The 18,372-nt window shown below is 37.7% G+C and overlaps 1 protein-coding gene, 1 long non-coding RNA gene and 2 other non-coding genes across 5 annotated transcripts in view; 3 read left to right on the top strand and 1 right to left on the bottom strand.

Annotated features, from left to right (window-relative positions):
* The window catches only part of stimate (STIM activating enhance), a 30,355-nt gene extending 18,174 nt beyond the window's left edge, over nt 1–12,181 (top strand). Inside the window, exons 5-8 of one of the 2 annotated variants that reach the window (XM_061923797.2) lie at nt 2,146–2,258; nt 4,331–4,408; nt 4,498–4,596; nt 11,006–12,181. In XM_061923797.2, the coding sequence (XP_061779781.2) occupies nt 2,146–2,258; nt 4,331–4,408; nt 4,498–4,596; nt 11,006–11,119 (404 nt within the window). In that variant the 3' untranslated portion in view covers nt 11,120–12,181. Of the gene's footprint in view, nt 1–2,145; nt 2,259–4,330; nt 4,409–4,497; nt 4,642–11,005 lie in introns of both variants that reach the window. The other variant, XM_061923796.2, reaches the window with a different exon arrangement.
* trnar-acg (transfer RNA arginine (anticodon ACG)) lies at nt 7,563–7,635 on the top strand. The gene has a single exon. It is a non-coding gene; the product is annotated as a tRNA-Arg (tRNA).
* On the top strand, nt 7,972–8,044 carry trnar-acg (transfer RNA arginine (anticodon ACG)). The gene has a single exon. It is a non-coding gene; the product is annotated as a tRNA-Arg (tRNA).
* A 2,814-nt stretch (nt 12,182–14,995) lies between the features above and the next one.
* On the bottom strand, nt 14,996–16,563 carry LOC133570749 (uncharacterized). The gene is made up of 3 exons (XR_009810241.2): nt 16,283–16,563; nt 15,745–15,895; nt 14,996–15,556 (listed from the first exon to the last, which is right to left on the bottom strand). It is a non-coding gene; the product is annotated as an uncharacterized lncRNA (long non-coding RNA).
* Between the last annotated feature and the right edge of the window lie 1,809 nt (nt 16,564–18,372).

Below are 18,372 nucleotides of genomic sequence, written 5' to 3'. Positions count from 1 at the left end.
GAGTAACAGTTTAACACATTGTGGAAGGATATGCTAACTGCAAACTAGTAACGATACCATGTATAGTATCATTACATGTTGATACTACAGTAGTTAGACCGATATTTTTTATTATCAAAAAATATTTTGTAGTTTTTGTTAAACTTAGGAAATAAGTCCATAAACACAGGAGGGTTTCAAAGGGAAACTGCACTTTTTTGGAATTTCGCCTATAGTTCACAATCTTTATGAGAGACAAGAAGACGGATGTATTTTTTTTAATGCATTGTAACTCGTAAATAAACGTAAATAAAAGTCAGATTACAATCGAGTCAATGGGAGGTTGTCTATTCAGCCCATAAAGCCCTCTAAATAACCATCCAAAAAGCGCCAATACTTCATTTACATTTCCTGACCTGAATTTTAACCAAGTAATAATGATATTGTTAACGCAGACAAACTATTTTTAGCGATGCATTGTCAGAGAGCTAACTAGCTTGTTGCTGCTATATTGAGTTGGGGAGCTGCTTTCTCGCCTCGGGAGTTCATGAAAATGTAATCTAGATTTTAAAAAATGCCTCTCACCTTGATAGTAGAAGGATGAGGATATAGTTCAACAAGTTGGTCAACTTTGGAATCCAATTTAGACACGAAAATGTTGAGAAAGACACGAAAAGTCGTTTGGTTTTACACCTATGAGCCTCAGTAGTATGTATGTCTTAACAGGAATATATGAACATCGTAACAGTTGGGTCAATATGAGCAGACATTGTAGAGTTAGTGATGTTTTATTATGTTTGTTGGCTCTCATGAATTCTGCAGTAAGTAGTAATCAGTGAGGATGTTGAAGGAAAAAGTAAAGGTAGTGATACGTTTGTGAAATTAATATGCCGCCGTGTGCTTAAAATGAGCAAAATATGTTAATATTACATGTTATTATGAATCTGCCTGTTACTACATTACATACTGTATATATTATTTGCAGTGTATATAAAACCTTGGTTGAGGCATGTAAATATTTTAAGCACTTTAAAGCCGCAATAAAACGCCTACCATAGGCTCCGTTGTAGGCGGACTTTTGATCGCATTTATTTACAAGTTAGAATGCATATAAAAAAAATAAAATAAGACATATGTGTTCTTGTCTTCCATAAGGATTGTGAATGATAGGCAAAATTCCAAAAAGAGTGCAGTTCCCTTTTAAAGGAAAAAACTAATTATTTAAATTAGAGCCAATAGTTGGAAATAATTTGAATATTTAATTGATATTGTTACACCGTTATCATGTGTTTTTGTCTGATTATAATTGTGATCAAAAATGTAATCATTCAGTAAAATTTAAAGTTTTACATACCATCGGTATGACCAATACTGCCCCTGTAACTATTATCATTTACATACCAAATAATATATTGTTATAAATATCATTACTGCAGGAGGTTGCAGATATAGATTTTAGGCCATATCGCCATCCCTCACCTCTATCTCTCTTTTGTCTCTTTCTCTCGCTGGCTTTCTATCTATCCTGCATATTTCTGTAATGCCACTAATGTCCAAAAGCACCACTGGCAGCACCCAGCTCTACAAAGTTTGCGTTGATTCCCCTACATGAGAAAATGGCTGGTTCCATTCCCTGTGGAGTGAATGAGCAATATTGGATAATTTTATTTGTTTATGTGATGTATTTCACTGTTGGAGGGAATCATCCAGTAACAGCTCAATACCAGAGTTCAACCGCAGCCTTGAAACAGTATTCTTGAACAAACAAACAAACAAACAAACAAACAGTTGCACAGGCTCTCAGTTGCTCCTGTGCTGTGTTTAGGTACATATTTTGATGTTTAGTATACATTTTTACATGTTATCATTGTGTGAATAAAATAATTTAAAAAAAGGGCATTGCTGTATACATTTAATCCCATTTCTTATTTGCTGCAATAAGTCTGTCCCTAAGGACTTAAACTTCAACTAGTTATTGAAAAGATAGATAATAGATCCTTCCAGGCTGCTGCCGAGGCACTTTTGACCATGGCCTCAAACCGCAGTCACAGTCACATTTTAGGCACCCTCTCCCTGATCTTAATTGCGCAACTGGGACTATAATCAGTATAAGACATTTGACCAAAATGACTGTGTTTTCATTATGTCTTATTTGTGTTTGTTTAGGAGAGCCCATACAATGCACAGCATGGTTGGGTCAGTGTATCCTCTACATCCTTATCATGATGTTTGAGAAAGTCCTCATCATGCTGGTCCTCCTCATACCCCAGTGGAAGAAGGTCAGTACTGATTTTGATAGCAAGTCGGGAGTTAAATGATGCAATTCATAGTCATCTCACCTTGAAATTAACAACTTTAAAACATCTATAATATATATGAATATATATTTAAAATATTGGTGGCCCCACCTGTTTTGTGTTAGCATTAACATCTGTGCTAACGTAACTATTCACACTTGTTGATCGCTACACTATTTATTCAGTTTTTCACCATGTAAAGGGGAGCTGCACTTTTTGGGGAATTTTGTCTATTGTTCACAATCATTATAAAAAACATGACGGCGAATTGATTTTTTTTTGTTGAATGCATTCTAAATATTAAATAAATGCGATCAAAAGTCCGCTTACGTAGCCTATGGGAGCCGTTCAGTTCTGCCTATGGAGCCCCTAAAAAAACATCTAAACACCTCCATTTGGGTTTTATATGATGTAAGTAACAGGCACATTTATAATAACATTTAATATTTACGTATTTTGATCATTTTAAGCATACGCGATTGATTTCAAAAACGCATCACAACGTTTGCTTTTTTTTTAATTTCGTCACTGATTACTACTCACTGCAGACTTTATAAGAGCCAACAAACATAATTAAACACCCCTTACTGTGCTTCGTCTGCTGTCATTAGGATGCGGACTCCTGGGATGTTTATATATTCTCATTTAGGTGAAGAATGTCTCATAATCCTCGCGAAAAAACGATGCAGGGGGAAACAAGCGCTTTTCGTGTCGTTCTGGCCAGTTTCAGGTCTGAAATGGCGGTCAAAGTGTCCCAACTTGTCGGATTATATTCTCAGCCATCTACTTTCCAGCAGGGAAGCGAGGAAACAGCAGACCACTTGCTGATGTAAACATAGGGCCACACGAGCAAGGAAATGAGGAAGCAGCCCATCAGTCGATCATGTCAACAACATAGGCTTACAAACTCGTGATCAAGGCGCCGCTATAAATAGTTTGTCTGCGTTAGCGCTTATAATAACAATATCAGTAATACTTGGTTAATATTCCATTCACGAAATGTAAATGGAGTATTGTTAGCGCATTTTGGATGGTTATTTATTGTTTTTTTTGGGCGGAATTGAGGACCTCCCAGAAATATCATTTATTTCTCAGGAATTGATTGATTTATTGAAACTTTTATTAGTAGATTGCACAGTACAGTACATATTCCGTACAATTGACCATTAAATGGTAACACCCGAACAAGTTTTTCAACTTGTTTAAGTCGGGGTCCACGTTAATCAATTCATGGTAAGGGAAATATTACTTGGTGAGCGTGTGACTTATAACTGCAGGTATAGAGACTTGACTTTTCCACAAATTAGAGCTCAGTCAACGTCTTCCAACAAACTACCTCAGTCGGACGAGACACTTTATTCTTTTGCTCTCATACTATTTATTTGCTAACTAAAACATTATCTTAAAAATATATTATTGGAAAAATAATGCATACTCAACTTTATCGACTACTGACAACACTATAACTGTAACATTGTGAACCTGGTTGGTAATAAATGAAGTTTTTCCAGGTATATTGTTAAAAAAAAGAAAGTTTATTGTGTAAATAAACATAAAGGACAGCACCTTGAAAGTTAAACGCTACAGTAGTTACACATTTTGTAATTTTACCTAAACTTCTGGGGGGAAAAATCCTCACAAGTTAAACAAAACAGTTACAATAAATGTGTGTTTTCATGCCAGAGTACATTCAGCAGTACCTATAAAACACTACTTGGTAACAGTGTAGCTCTCCAGCATGTATATGTCAGTGCCAGTCCTTTTCTTTTATTTTTTATAAAACAGTTGTTAATTTCTCTTCACACTTTTATGACATTAGCAAATGTTTTTTTTATGAAAACGCCTGCACAGTAGATACAACTTTTTGATTGTGGCAGTTTTAGCCAAGAACCAATAAACTAACATTAAATGATAAGTTATGGAAACAAATATTGTGAAATTAGAATAACTTAGAAGGTTTCTTTGTTATGGCCACAAGTACATGTCAATAAAGTTTTATCATTTATTATCTAAGATTGTGTATGTTTGTGACACGTGTGAAAAATGTGTTGCAGCTCGCTCTTCTCAACCCCATAGAGAATCCTGACCTGGAACTGGCCATCGTCATGCTCATCGTTCCTTTCTTTGTCAACGTAAGTCTTACCTCCTCACACGCAATAGTGCGTTATTATCTATCGGGGAGCGTATCATTCACTGCAGAATCCCCTGTGTTGTCCTTAAGGCCCTCATGTTTTGGGTAGTAGACAATTTCCTAATGAAGAAGCACAGGACCAAAGCAAAGCTGGAAGAGAGGGAAGAGGATTCTCGGGGGAACAGCAAGGTGCGCTACAGACGAGCGTTGTCTCACGATGACTCAGAGTCAGAGGTTGGTATCTCCTACGTGTGGGTAGTCACTTTCTGGAAACTTAGGTACAATACATTTTTGCTATTAGTTTCAGAATGTGTCAAAGCCCAATGATAAACAAACTGCAGTTTGCAAATGGCTCCCCAGGTCTGACTAAGGAAACCACTGGTCTTAACGGTTTACAAAGTCAATGTTTATTTTACGTTGTTAAGATTTGACACTAATAAGGCATCTCCTGCTGAGCATGTTGATTGCTCCCAGCTAAACACCTATTTACAAATCTTGTTTGTAGAAACCAGATGTGTTTTGAACTACAGCGTCCGTCATCTTAAGTACTTGTGGGTATTTTCTGTTTATTGTGTGAATGCCACACATACTGTGTTATTTTGATTATTCTCTTCTGTCAAACATTGTTTGCCTTCTTCTACCCCGGTTTTAAACCAATCGAAACCAGTCGAATATCAAACTGCCCGGATTTGTCAGGACACATTGGCTACCATTTTATTAACTTGTTAACTCCCAGATTACCTATAATTCCAGGTTTTCAAAATATCTTTTTCCCATTGAAAATGAATGGGCCACTTTTTAAATTTGCACAATTCCTACCAATTCAAACCGTTCCACACACTCCATTCACCTTTGACATTGAAGCAAACGTGTTTCCCGGTTCTGAAAATGACTAGTTTTCCAGAAATTACCAGGACGTTGTTTCCATTGAAAATGAATGGGTAATATACAAACCTCTTCTTATCCCACATTTCTTACCCGATTTGAACCGCTCCAACATCCACACACTGCCCTCACCCTGGACATTCAAACTAACACCATTTTCTGTACATTTTCTAATTACCTGGAATTCCAGGTTTTCAAAAGATCTTTTTCCCATTGAAAATGAATGGGCCACTTTTTAATTTTGCCCAATTCCCCCATTTCTTATCAATTCAAACCCTTCCAACATCCACACACTCCACTTACCTTTGACACTGAAGCCAACATGTTTCCTGGTTCCGAAAATACCTAGTTTTACAGAAATTACCAGAAGTTGTTTCCATTGAAAATGAATGGGTAATATACAAACCTCTTATTATCCCACATTTCTCACCAGATTTGAACTGATCCAACATCCACACACTCCCCTCACCCTGGACATTCAAACTAACACCATTTTCTGTACATTTTCTGATTACCAGGAATTCCAACTTTTCCATTGCATTGTATACTCTTTTTTTTTTCTTTTTCTTTTTTCTCTCTCTCTTTCGACTACTTCTCCCATATTTCATCTAATTACAAACGTTACTTCTTTCACATTTCTCGACCGACTTAAAAAAAATCCAAAACCAACGCATTCAGTTTATTTAAGGCAATTGTGCTATGTCCCATATTCCACAAATATTTGCAGAAAAATTCCCATTGAAATGATTGGGGATTTTCTTTGTTTAACACCTCCCACATTTCGAACCCAATTTTAACCGTTCCACCATCCACACACTCCACTAATCCCGGACATTCAAACCAGCATCTCGGTTCCTAAAATTCCCGGATTATTCGGATTCACCAGAAATTTTTCAAAATTTTAAAAAATAGACAATATACAAACCTTACTTATCCCACAGACTTGATCGGTTCCAAAGTCAAAATACTTCTTGCTCTTGTAAGTCAAGTGCTAGAATGCTAATGTTAGCATTTTACCCCTTTTTGGTAATTTCTCATCCATAAAACTAGATATTTGACACATGCTAACTGTTTTGGCTATTTTTGCAACCATTTATCCCAGAGTCATATAACTCGGTACTTGATATATGCCAACTGTTGCGTGCTAACTTTTTTTATCAATTTTCGCAGGCGTACACATTAAAGTAATTAAACTTGGTACATGACACATGCTAACTGATAGCATGTTAGCATGCTAATTTGTTTTGCCTATTTTGCTGGCGTACACCTAAGTCATATAATTTGGTACGTAACACAAGCTATCATGCGAGTATGCTAACATTACCATGCTAGCTTTTGTAGCTATTTTTGCATACGTGTGTCTCAGAGTCATATAACTTGGTACTTGACACATGTTAATTGTTAGCATGCTAGCTTTTACAGCTATTTCTGCATGCGTACGCCTCAAACTCATACAACGTGTTACTTACTCGCATTACAACTGTCGGCATGGTAACGTTAGCATTTCAGTCGGACGTGCATGTTTCTGCGGCTTACAGCATTCACACACAATTTCTATTGAAATTGCATATTCAATTTAGAGATAAGGTGAGAGGCTCTGTCATCCGGGAGGAACTCAAGAGTAAATTCGCTGCTCCTCCACATTGAGAGGAGCCAGAGGAGGTGGTTCGGGCATCTGCTCAGGATGCCACCCGAACGCCTCCCTAGGGAGGTGTTTAGGGCACGTCCGACCGGCAGGAGGCCACGGGGAAGACCCAGGACACGTTGGGAAGACTATGTCTCCCGGCTGGCCTGGGAACGCCTCGGGATGCCCCGGTAGGATCTGGACAAAGTGGCTGGGGAGAGGGAAGTCTGGGCTTCTCTACTTAGGCTGCTGCCCCCGCGACCCGACCTCGGATAAGCGGAAGAAAATGGATGGAAGTTTACATATAACTTGCATCATCAAATTATACTAGCTCCACACCAGAGCTTTTTTTTTACTCACTACACTCTGGTTTGTTGACAGTATGTGAGAATTTTTTGGCAGGGTTATGCAACCACCCACTGCCAGTTTTCAGGCAATGTTTGTAAGTGCAACACGGGTAAAGCTATAACATTTTTAGAAGAACAGATTGTTGTGGTCACTATGTGTATGTTATGTGTATGTTAGTTTATCAGCAATGCTGTATGCACTTACTGTTTGTTGGTGTGCTTGGCTGAAAAAGTCTGCAGCGTGTCCAGGCGTGGGGGGAGGTGCTTCAACTTGTGCTCTGGGGTCCTTGTGTGCTGTAGGGCCAGTGGCGCAATGGATAACGCGTCTGACTACGGATCAGAAGATTCTAGGTTCGACTCCTGGCTGGCTCGAATTTTCTATTTTTGCAGTAATGCTTTTTGACTGGACTTTACCATTAGAAAAATCACCACTGTCTTACAAAAATTGTTTTGTATTCTTTCTAGTATTTTTATAGTTTGGTTTGTGGGGATTTTTTAACTTTTTCCCCCCATAGGAATGAATGGAAAAACTAATTATATGTCACCAATTTGAAAACTTTTAATAACAATGACCATTCGCTAAAACACAAACTACTTTTTTGTTAGGTCTTCTGCTCACAATAGCAAAGCACATGGGTTGTGTTGGCTGAAAAATGCAGCAGTTTTGGGGGAGGGGGGTGTCCCTACTCCACTACACAATGCAGCACAGGGCCAGTGGCGCAATGGATAACGCGTCTGACTACGGATCAGAAGATTCTAGGTTCGACTCCTGGCTGGCTCGGTGTTTTTTGAGTACGTAAGTTATCTTTAGATGTGAGTGTGAATGCTTCTTTGTCTATATATCTGCCCTGTGATTGCCTGGCGACCAGTCTAGGATGTGTCCCTCCTTTCATCCGAAGTCAACTTGAATAAGCTCCAGCTCACCCATGACCTTAATGAGGACAAGCAGTTTAGAGGGTGGATGAATGGATTTACAACAATAAGTAAAAGCTTTAGCTTAAAGAAATTTCTTACAGTCACTTTTAACTTTTCGGTTTGTTTTAAACCGCAAAAGAGAAAAAATATCCTTTGAATAGGCTCCACGCTTTAAGGGATTAATACTTTGAACCAGACCCTATGACTAGATCTGTCCTATATGTAAGTATGTGAGCACAAACTGATGAAGACTGCGCTCTGAGAGGCGAAACGTTTTCTTATACAATTTGAACTGTCCAATTACTATCGATTCAATGCCTTAAAACTCAGTTTGTTTTGACCACAAATACATTTTAGCAATTTCTAAAAAAAAAAGAAAAAAAAAGATTCAGATAGGACAGACCTGGGCAAATTAAGGCCCGGGGGCCACATGCGGCCCGTTAAACTTTTCAATCTGGCCCGCCGGACATTCCCAAATATTTGTTTTTAGATCTTTAAGATGGAAACTGTAGCCGCCATTATGATGTGCAGTGATGTTTTCTAATGACCGTAAGTCTTGAACTGTACAAAGTATTTCAATGGTTGGAATCTGCGCTTTTGAATGATATACTAGTTACTATGGTAATCTAATTAGTTACGATGGTAATCTAAGTCACAGCAGTTCAGGCGAGGCACCAAGCAGTGTGGGTGGGGAGCGTTTCCACAGATTGTTCCCAGAGCGGCCTGAAATGCAGGTGTCAGGGACAGACGCGGAAGGAGATTTTTGCAACAAAGTTCTACAAGAAAAGTGATATTATATCAGATTGTAGGTGGGGGTTTGTTTTGCTCTTCGCGTTCATATTTCGCCGTGTTTGTTGCATTTTTGTTGTGTTTCGCTTGATTGTAAATAATGTGGATGGAGAGGGGGGGGGGGTGACGTTCATATGTTGTCAATATTCCGTGTTTTATTTTTCATAGTTAATATTGTAAATCCCACATTCTTTATATTCATGGACATTCTGGGTGAAAATTCCATTCCGTTTCCTAAGGCGATCTGTCATAACGTTTTTAGCATTCAATCAGACAATATTGTGAGGTTTTGTATTAGTGTTCCTTAAAATAGGACCCAAACACACATATTGTACAGCAGATTGTGACAGTTTATATGTGTGTGTGTGTGTGTGTGTGTGTGTGTGTGTGTGTGTGTGTGTGTGCGTATATTTATATTTATATATATATATATACACATAGATAGATGGATATACCGGCCCCCAGACACATTTTTTTCTCTAAATGTGGCCCCCGAGTCAAAATAATTGCCCAGGCCTGAGATAGGATATAAGGATAAGAGAAATGATGTGTTCTGCAGGTAAGGGTGCGACACTGGGCCAGTGGCACAATGGATAATGTGTCTGACTACGGAACACAATGTTCTAGTTTCAACCCTCGGCTTGCTTGATATTTTCCTTTATGTGATTCATAAGATGTAGTTGTTTTAATATCACTATTTACTATTGTTTAGCTCTTGGCTTGTTTCTTATTGGCCAGGGACACATTCCACAGACAAAATATGTATGGATTCCAATGTTACACAAAGAACTAAAAGGAACTGGCCCAAATCCCCCCCAAAATGAAACTTGACAACCTGTGCATCTTACTGAATGTGGTCAGTGATTTTCCTGTGTCATGTCACAATGAATGAGCATGTCATTCTTGCTATATAGTACATTTTCGAGTGTGCTAAAGCCCTCGAAAAGGTTTTAGCTGGCAGAATTATAATGATATCAATAAGAAATAAAAAAAATAAACAATGTTTTGTTACCAACATTATAACATAAAGCTAAGATGTAAATGTTTTTTTAGATAGTTTAGCATATATTAATTGACCTACATTGTGTTGTTTTTATATCTTTAATGGCAAAACATGTCAAAGTCAATTTTTCCGTTTGTAGCTCTCCCAGATCTAGCACACCAGGAATAGGGAAGAAACAAATACATAATGATAAAATGTGGTAAGATTCCCGACGGTTTGTATTACCTTTTCAAATTTTTATTAATTTAAAACCGTGATTGATTACCGCACTTTGAAAAACTCACCATGATATTGCTAATTTCCTGGAGAAGCAGCTAGGGAGCTAAACGCTAAGGTGTCCTTATATTCAAAACCAATTGTTCTTACTTGTTGGTATCTGTTTTTATGTATTTGGGATCCCCATAAGTACTGCAAATATGAAATCAAACCATGGAGGCATGGTGGAGATATTTATAAAACAATCTTGCCTTTTTCCAAACACGTGCCAAATGAGCCGTTTGGAATTTGAGATTTTAGAAACGTATTTTGTCTTAGTTACGGCAGCGGATATCTCCATATATGGTAGAGGTTTACCCAAAGAGTTTTGCGCAAGTACGCCATTTTTATTCAGTTGTAGTCAATAAGTTCCTTCTTTTTATGTACAGTATGTATGTATAGCCGAGGTTGCTGTGGTTTATCCGTTAAAACTGCTTATAACCGGAGTAGAGCGGAATATTCCTTATGTCAGGAAAAAACACACAGAGGCTAGTTCATCCTTACAGGTCTGTTTCACAGGTTTCCCTGCTCTCATAAACTCCCCTGAAGAGCAGGGAAACCTGTGAAACAGACCTGTAAGGATGAAATAGCCTCTGTGTGTTTTTTTTCCTGACCTAAGGAATATGTATGTATGTATATAAATATATATATGTGTGTATGTATGGATCGATACATACATACACATATGTATATATACATACATACACATATACATAGAGTGTGGCCCAGTGAACAATTGACCTGAACTTGCATTTTCTCCTGTTCTTTCTTTGTTATTAGATCCTTTTCTCAGCAGATGACGAAATGGACGAGTCCGACGAAGAAGATGTTCGCCGCCTGGCAGGTCTAAAGGCGGTCAAGAAAAAGAAGCTGCGCATGGGCATCCCTGTTTGACCGAGGGTCTCGTTAAACAATCATGTCGGAAGCAAATGTACATGCCGCCACACTTCCTACTTTACGGACAAACATGGGGATCCCTTTAATGGCGCTAAGGACTTGGTTTTTTTTATTTTCTTTCAGACAGCCAATGACACTCCTGGATGAGTATTTATTGTGTTTTGAAGACACTAACGAGCATCACGTTGTTAAAGCGGAGGCCTACCGTGTGTAATAGGAAAATATGCAACACTTACTTTACTTACTGCAGTGTACGGACGTCGGTGCTTGAGGGATCATCTTCGTTTTGGCTGTATTCTTTATATAAATGCCATTTTCTCATGTAGACCACCAAGACCTGCGTGTGTGTGTGTGTGTGTGCGTGTCTGCGTGCGTGTGTAAGGCGTGCTTGCGCGAGGCCCTTGATAACTACTGTAATTGTTGTGTTTGCATCAGAATCCTTTCAAGTCCAGTCACTGCAGAATCCCAGACAATATTCAATCAACTAGTGTTGTTTGTCTTTAAATTGTCTCACTATTTTTTCAGTTTTTTTTCATACATGCAGCTTTTATTTGTGGGCCAAAATGTTGACTATGCTGGCTTCAAAAGTGTTCTCCCAAAAAGATGAGCAGATATGGGAACCCTCTCTTGCACAATTTACCACATTTGCTTTTTTTTTTTTCTTTGTGTTTCTTTAGCACAGTGACAGTGTGCCTGAACAACATTACCAGCAGATGTTGATTTGTTGTTGACTTGTGTTTTTATTGTTTTATCAGGGCTCCAGGTGCATTCAGCAGGCTGTGATTTCAAGAATGTGATGTGCGTAGACCGTTATACTGTTAAGTGACTGTGGACCAAGCAGTTAATGAGAGAAATGGTGTTAGAGTAAATATACGCCTGTTTACGTTGGTGTGTGTGCAGAGTTGACTGATGGACCCTTTGAAGAAAATGGAGTGCGACATTAACTGTGACTGTGCCGCTGTGGAAGATTTCACGGTGGCATTAAAATGATATTTTATTGGGGAAAAAAAGGTAAGGTACCATTATAAATGAATTTACAATAAAGAATGTGATCAACTATTTTGAGTAAATAAAGGTTGCTTTGTTGGGCACTTTAAATCTTTTCAAAAGCCAGATAGTTATTGGAGAATGTTACGATAGTCACACACTGATTGGGTGTGGTGAAATGATCCTCTGCATTTGATTCATTCCCTTGTTCACAACCTGGGAGGTGAAGAGAGCAGTGAGCAGCAGCGGTGGCCGCGCTCGAGAATCATTTTGTGATTTAACTCCCAATTAATGAGATTATATGAAAGTCAGAACGCAACAGCAAATGTATACCTCCCAATTTCTGGAATATGTCATCTGGAAATAAATACCAGATTGAATGTAAATTCTCAAGATAAGCTTTTAACCATTTTGCCTTTAAGACTCCATTCATCAAAGTCAATCATATTTACACCAACTTATTCCACACATTTATCTTCTCCTCTTATAATACATTTCCAAATAAATTGAATTAATAGTTTTGACAATATTCAGGCATGTGAAATGTTTGCATTTTTAAACATTCATTTTTGTGTCAAAATATCACTTTTAATGAAATATTATTAAAAATACGACTTAAACGTGGCTCGGTTCGTAGAGCTGCCATGCCAGCAACTTGAGGGTTTCCTGGTTCGATCCCCAGCTTCTGCCATCCTAGTCACGTCCGCCGTGTCCTTGAGTAAGACACTTCTTCACCCTTGCTCCTGATGAGTCGTGGTTAAGGTCTTGCATGGCAGCTCCCGCCATCAGTGTGTGAATGAGTGAATGTGGAAATAGTGTCAAAGCGCTTTGAGTACCTTGAAGGTAGAAACGCGCTTCACGAGTAATACCCATTTACCCATTACCATTTAAACAAAATTGATCTCTGAAGCGCCGAAACAAGCTTGCTAGTTAGCTAACCATTTAGCTAGATTACCATCTGTGTTTGCTCTCCGAACCACAACGTTGACAGCTGTCTACTTTGCCGCTAATCATATTTGGATGATTACACTCCGAACACTGTTGGTTGCAAACCAGTCGTAGTTCTAGAGCATTTGTTAGTAGCCAACGAGAAGATATATTTTTGACGTGACAGAGGTCACAACACCGGAAGTATTGTAGTGTCCAGAAGAAGTGCGGCACTCTTTTTAACTTTTATTGTCAAAAGCATGCTCAATTCCAACATGTATGTGATAGAGCAGGTTACTCTGGATGCAGAATGCTGATCTGACAGCTTCTTAGGACAAGGACTCCAGTCAGAGAGTAGGGCGCATAGAGGCTGTCAGGCACCCTTTAATTCTTGAAGTTGGACAAATCATAGGTTGAGTGCAATGTTTCCTCTAATTTTTCATGTGTGTGAGCAAACGCAAAAACTCCCTGAGCATTCAGTGGAGCCCATGTGAGCAACATCAGACGTGCTCACTGTGGCTACACCAGCAGCACACCTGTCCCAAACCTGACTAAATAAGTTCAATCTCCATCCATCCATCCATTTTCTACCGCTTGTCCCTTTCGGTGTCGTGGGGGGTGCTGGAGCCTATCTCAGCTGCATTCGGGCGGAAGGCAGGGCCAACACAAATAGACAGACAACATTCTCTTATTATAATCAAATGACAGCAGTCATTTCCATGAGGTTATTTTCTAATATAAATGTTTAGGCCCACTTACAATGACAATAACAAAAAATATTGTTTTTCATGAACTGAGTACTTGTATTGTTTGTCTGGGTGGAGGTCCTGCTTTGGAAATAATTTGTACCCCTTTCAGACATTGCATTTAGTTCCCATTAAAACATTCACATGTTGCACAATGAGATGTAAGCAGGGGATCATGTGTACATTCCTGCAACTTCCTGTTTGGAAAACATATATTTTTATTAGTATTTATTTTATATACTAACAGCATTTCATGATTAATCTTTATAAATTAAGATTCCTAATAAATGACACTAGCATAAGCACACATTTGATTGGTAAATCATAGTGTAACGACCTGGTATTACACTTTATGTGTGGTGTTGGAGTTGTCCGACTTTTTGTGTGGCTGTAAACGCATCACTGGCTAAGTGCCAAAAGTGCATGTGTTGGTGCAAGTGAGAAAGAGCGAGCGGCTCCTGTTGATATAACAAAGTTGGTTTTGGTCTGGTTTGTGCTGCAGAAAATGACCAGTTGTTTTTTTTACTAATGTTTTGGTGATGTGTTTATGGCCGACAATAAAGAGTTTTGCTCAGTAAAGTGATGGATGGAATTCATGTCCTCAAAGCGTCTCGACAGACGTTACAATATTTGAACAATAATGACGAAAACTGTTTTCTCTGTCGTGTCCGTGTCGTGTCGAAAATTGTTATGCGCTTATTTTTTTATTTCATTTTGTGTGTGGCATAGATTTGCCATGCGCAGAGGACGCTTGAGCAGTGCGCAATTGCACAGGCGCGCACCTTAGAGGGAACGTTGGTTGAGTGTAAGGTCTAGAGCTGGGCAAAAATGTTGACCCCGGGGGGGGGGCCACATTGAGAGAAAAAATGTGTCTGGGGGGCCAGTGTGTATGTGTGTATAAATGATATATACACATTTAGCTGTAAAAATCTGCTGTACAGGATGTGTGTTTGGGCCCTTTTTTTTTTCAGGAACACTACACGACGTCCCACTGGGGTGAGTTTTTCCTTGCCCTTATGTGGGCTTTGTACCGAGGATGTCGTTGTGGCTCGTGCAGCCCTTTGAGACACTTGTGATTTAGGGCTATATAAATAAACATTGATTGATTGATTGATTGACTAATACCAAAAGTCACAATGTCCGATAAAATTCTAAAAACTTTATGACAGACCACTGCCAAAAAACAGAATGGAATTTTACAGTTTTTCACTGAATGCGACACCCAAAATGTACATCAAAATTAAGACAGTGGGATTTACAATATTAACTATGAACAATAAAACACTGAATATTAACAACATATGAACATCGCTCCTCTTTTACTTCTCAGAACAGCTCCTCAATAGACATGTTTTAAAACGCAACAAAAATGTAACAAATGGCAAAATATGAATGCAAAGGGTAATAAACACCTACATTATGATATATTAATCACTTTTATGCAGACATTTGTTGTAAAAATGTCTCTGTTCCTGACACATGCGTTTCGGGCTGGCTGCTCTGAAAACAAACCTCGCCCACTCTGCTTTGTTCCTCGTCTGAGCTGCTGTGACATACATTACCGTAATAACTCGTGTAATACTCAAAAGGGCAGATTTCTACTGTGGAGGGGGGGCGTGGCCTGCGGGTCTGCCGCGGAACAAGTTGTGTCAGGACCGGCCTCGGAGACAGCGACAGGTGCATAGATGGCCCAGGTGGGCCTTGTTATCTAATCACCTGTCGCCTTTATTAGCAGCAGTCGTGATGAGACGAGTAGTTGGAGTTGGAGGTGCTGCTGAGAGACACAGACGCAGAAAAGACACTTTGCTGAAAAGCAAAAGACTTTGCACGATTTGAGGAAAATAAAACAGTGTTCTGCACAGAATTCCGGGCTCTCTTGGCAGTGTGTGGTGGTCTGAAGAACCCACAAGAGGGCAACCTCTACATCTTTCATTGAAATACATTCTATAGCTCAAGACTTACGGTTATTTAAAAACAGCACTGCACATCATAATGGCGGCTACAGTTTTGATGTTAAAGGTCTAAAAAAATGATGTAGAACGTCCGGCGAGTTGGACTGAAAATCTTCATGGGCCGCATGTGGCCCGCGGGCCGTATTTTGCCCAGGTCTGGTCTAAACGGATCACATACAAAGAATGATTAGAATACATTAAGGTAATATAATATAACATAATATGCATAATAGTATGTAAAATATAATCTACTCTACAATATGTTATAAGACAAATATACAAACACATTTACATGGACTATAGAAACAGTCAGTCTATTACAAATGAATGGAGAATAAGCACCGTTGATTTAGGCAGTGCTTTAAACATGGTCTATGTTGCCCTCTTGTGGTAGAATAGGGTAACTACCGTGAAACAAGAAGTATGTCAACATAGAGGGTGAAAGTTGAGTTGGAGAATTATATCCTCATGGAGAAACATTGTTGCAAATTGTATATTATAAGCATTGATAACAGTGAAAACATTGATTACATTCGCCGTAAACTTACATTTTAGTCAAGAACGCACACAGTGCTGTGTACACGATCAACTAACTACGAGCCAATACTAAGCAGCAGAGAACGTGACAAAAAGGAAATGACGTCTCAGACTAGAACGCCAAAATAAGAGCGCAGGAAACCTAACATCTTAAAAGCGTGTCAGAACAAAATACATCGAAAACACTTTATATTCGCTCCATCTAGCTTCATCTTTTACTTCCCACTCGCAACACTTCATCATTCTCCGCTAATCCCCTTCCAGGTGCGGTATGTCCACCACCATGGCAACTCTGAACACCACCCACGCACGCTCACGTCAACCCAAGCGTGTGGTTACCAGGTAACGCCGGGGGGCGTGGCTACAGGACAGAGTTGCCCAATGGGAAACGTTTTCGCAGTTCTTTGCATGCAAGTTATAGAATTGACATTTTCAATGATAATAATATTAGTTAATGATATACTAAAAAAAAACAATGTACTACATTACATGGGACATGTAAGTGTAAAAAAAATACAGCCAAAAGAGGTTGTTGGTAGATGAGAATAAATCTAAAGGTAAAATATAACGTAGAAATGCATCCATCCATCCATTTACTACCGCTTATTCCCTTTGGGGTCGCGGGGGGTGCTGGAGCCTATCTCAGCTACAATTGCAGAAAATGTAGTTTGGATTTTAAAAATGTTCTTTCGGGTTTGTGTTTTTTTTCCTCAAATGGTGCTCACATGCCTGAATATTGGTTGTAGCAGGTAAAGAACGAGCCGGATAGATAAATCTGCATATGCTATTCCTTTAAGTGAGCAAGATTGAAGCCACCTATATATATATATATATATAAATATATATATATATATATATATATATATATATATATATATATATATATATATATATATATATATATATATATATATATATATATATATATATATATATATACATATATATATATATATATATATGTATGTACGTATATATACATATATATATATATACATATATAATTTTTTTTTAAATTTATATATATATATATATATATATATATATATATATATATATATATATATATATATATATATACATATATATATATATGTATGTACGTATATATACATATATATATATACATATATAATTTTTTTTTAAATTTATATATATATATATATTTTTTTTTATTTTTATTTTTTATTTTTATTTATTTATGTATATATATATATATATATATATATATATATATGTCCGATAATGGCTTTTTGCCGATATCCGATATTCCGACATTGACCAAACCCTTAATTACCGATACTGATATCAACCGATACCGATATCAACCGATATATACAGTTGTGGAATTAACACATTATTATGCCTATTTTGGACAACCAGGTATGGTGAAGATAAGGTCCTTTTTAAAAATAAATAAATAAATAAAATAAGATAAATAAATTTAAAAAAAAATATTGAATAAAAAAGAAAGTAAAACAATATAAAAACAGTTACATAGAAACTAGTAATTAATGAAAATGAGTAAAATTAACTGTTAAAGGTTAGTACTATTAGTGGACCAGCAGCACGCACAATCATGTGTGCTTACGGACTGTATCCCTTGCAGACTGTATTGATATATATTGATATATAATGTAGGAACCAGAATATTAATAACAGAAAGAAATAACTCTTTTGTGTGAATGAGTGTAAATGGGGGAGGGAGGTTTTTTGGGTTGGTGTATTAATTGTAAGTGTATCTTGTGTTTTTTATGTTGATTTAATACAAAAATAAATAAATAAATAAAATAATTAAAAACCGTACAAACAACGATACCGATAATAAAAAAAACGATACCGATAATTTCCGATATTACATTTTAAAGCATTTATCGGCCGATTATATCGGCAGGCCGATATTATCGGACATCTCTAATATAGATATATATATATATATATCGATTTATATTATTTAGACTCAACTAGATTAGATTAGTTTATTTCAAAGGGGACAATGCAATTTCATAAAACACATGACTACTCATGGTTAAAAAAGTCAGAATTAGCCAGAAGGCTAGTTTTCATCTGTAGTCCCCTGGCCATGATGTAAAAAAAAAAA

This window comes from Nerophis lumbriciformis, linkage group LG28 (genome assembly GCF_033978685.3).
Source record: "Nerophis lumbriciformis linkage group LG28, RoL_Nlum_v2.1, whole genome shotgun sequence".
Lineage (NCBI taxonomy): Eukaryota > Metazoa > Chordata > Actinopteri > Syngnathiformes > Syngnathidae > Nerophis > Nerophis lumbriciformis.
The sequence above is the reverse complement of the archived record's forward strand: the minus strand, read 5'-3'. Positions and strand labels throughout refer to the sequence as shown.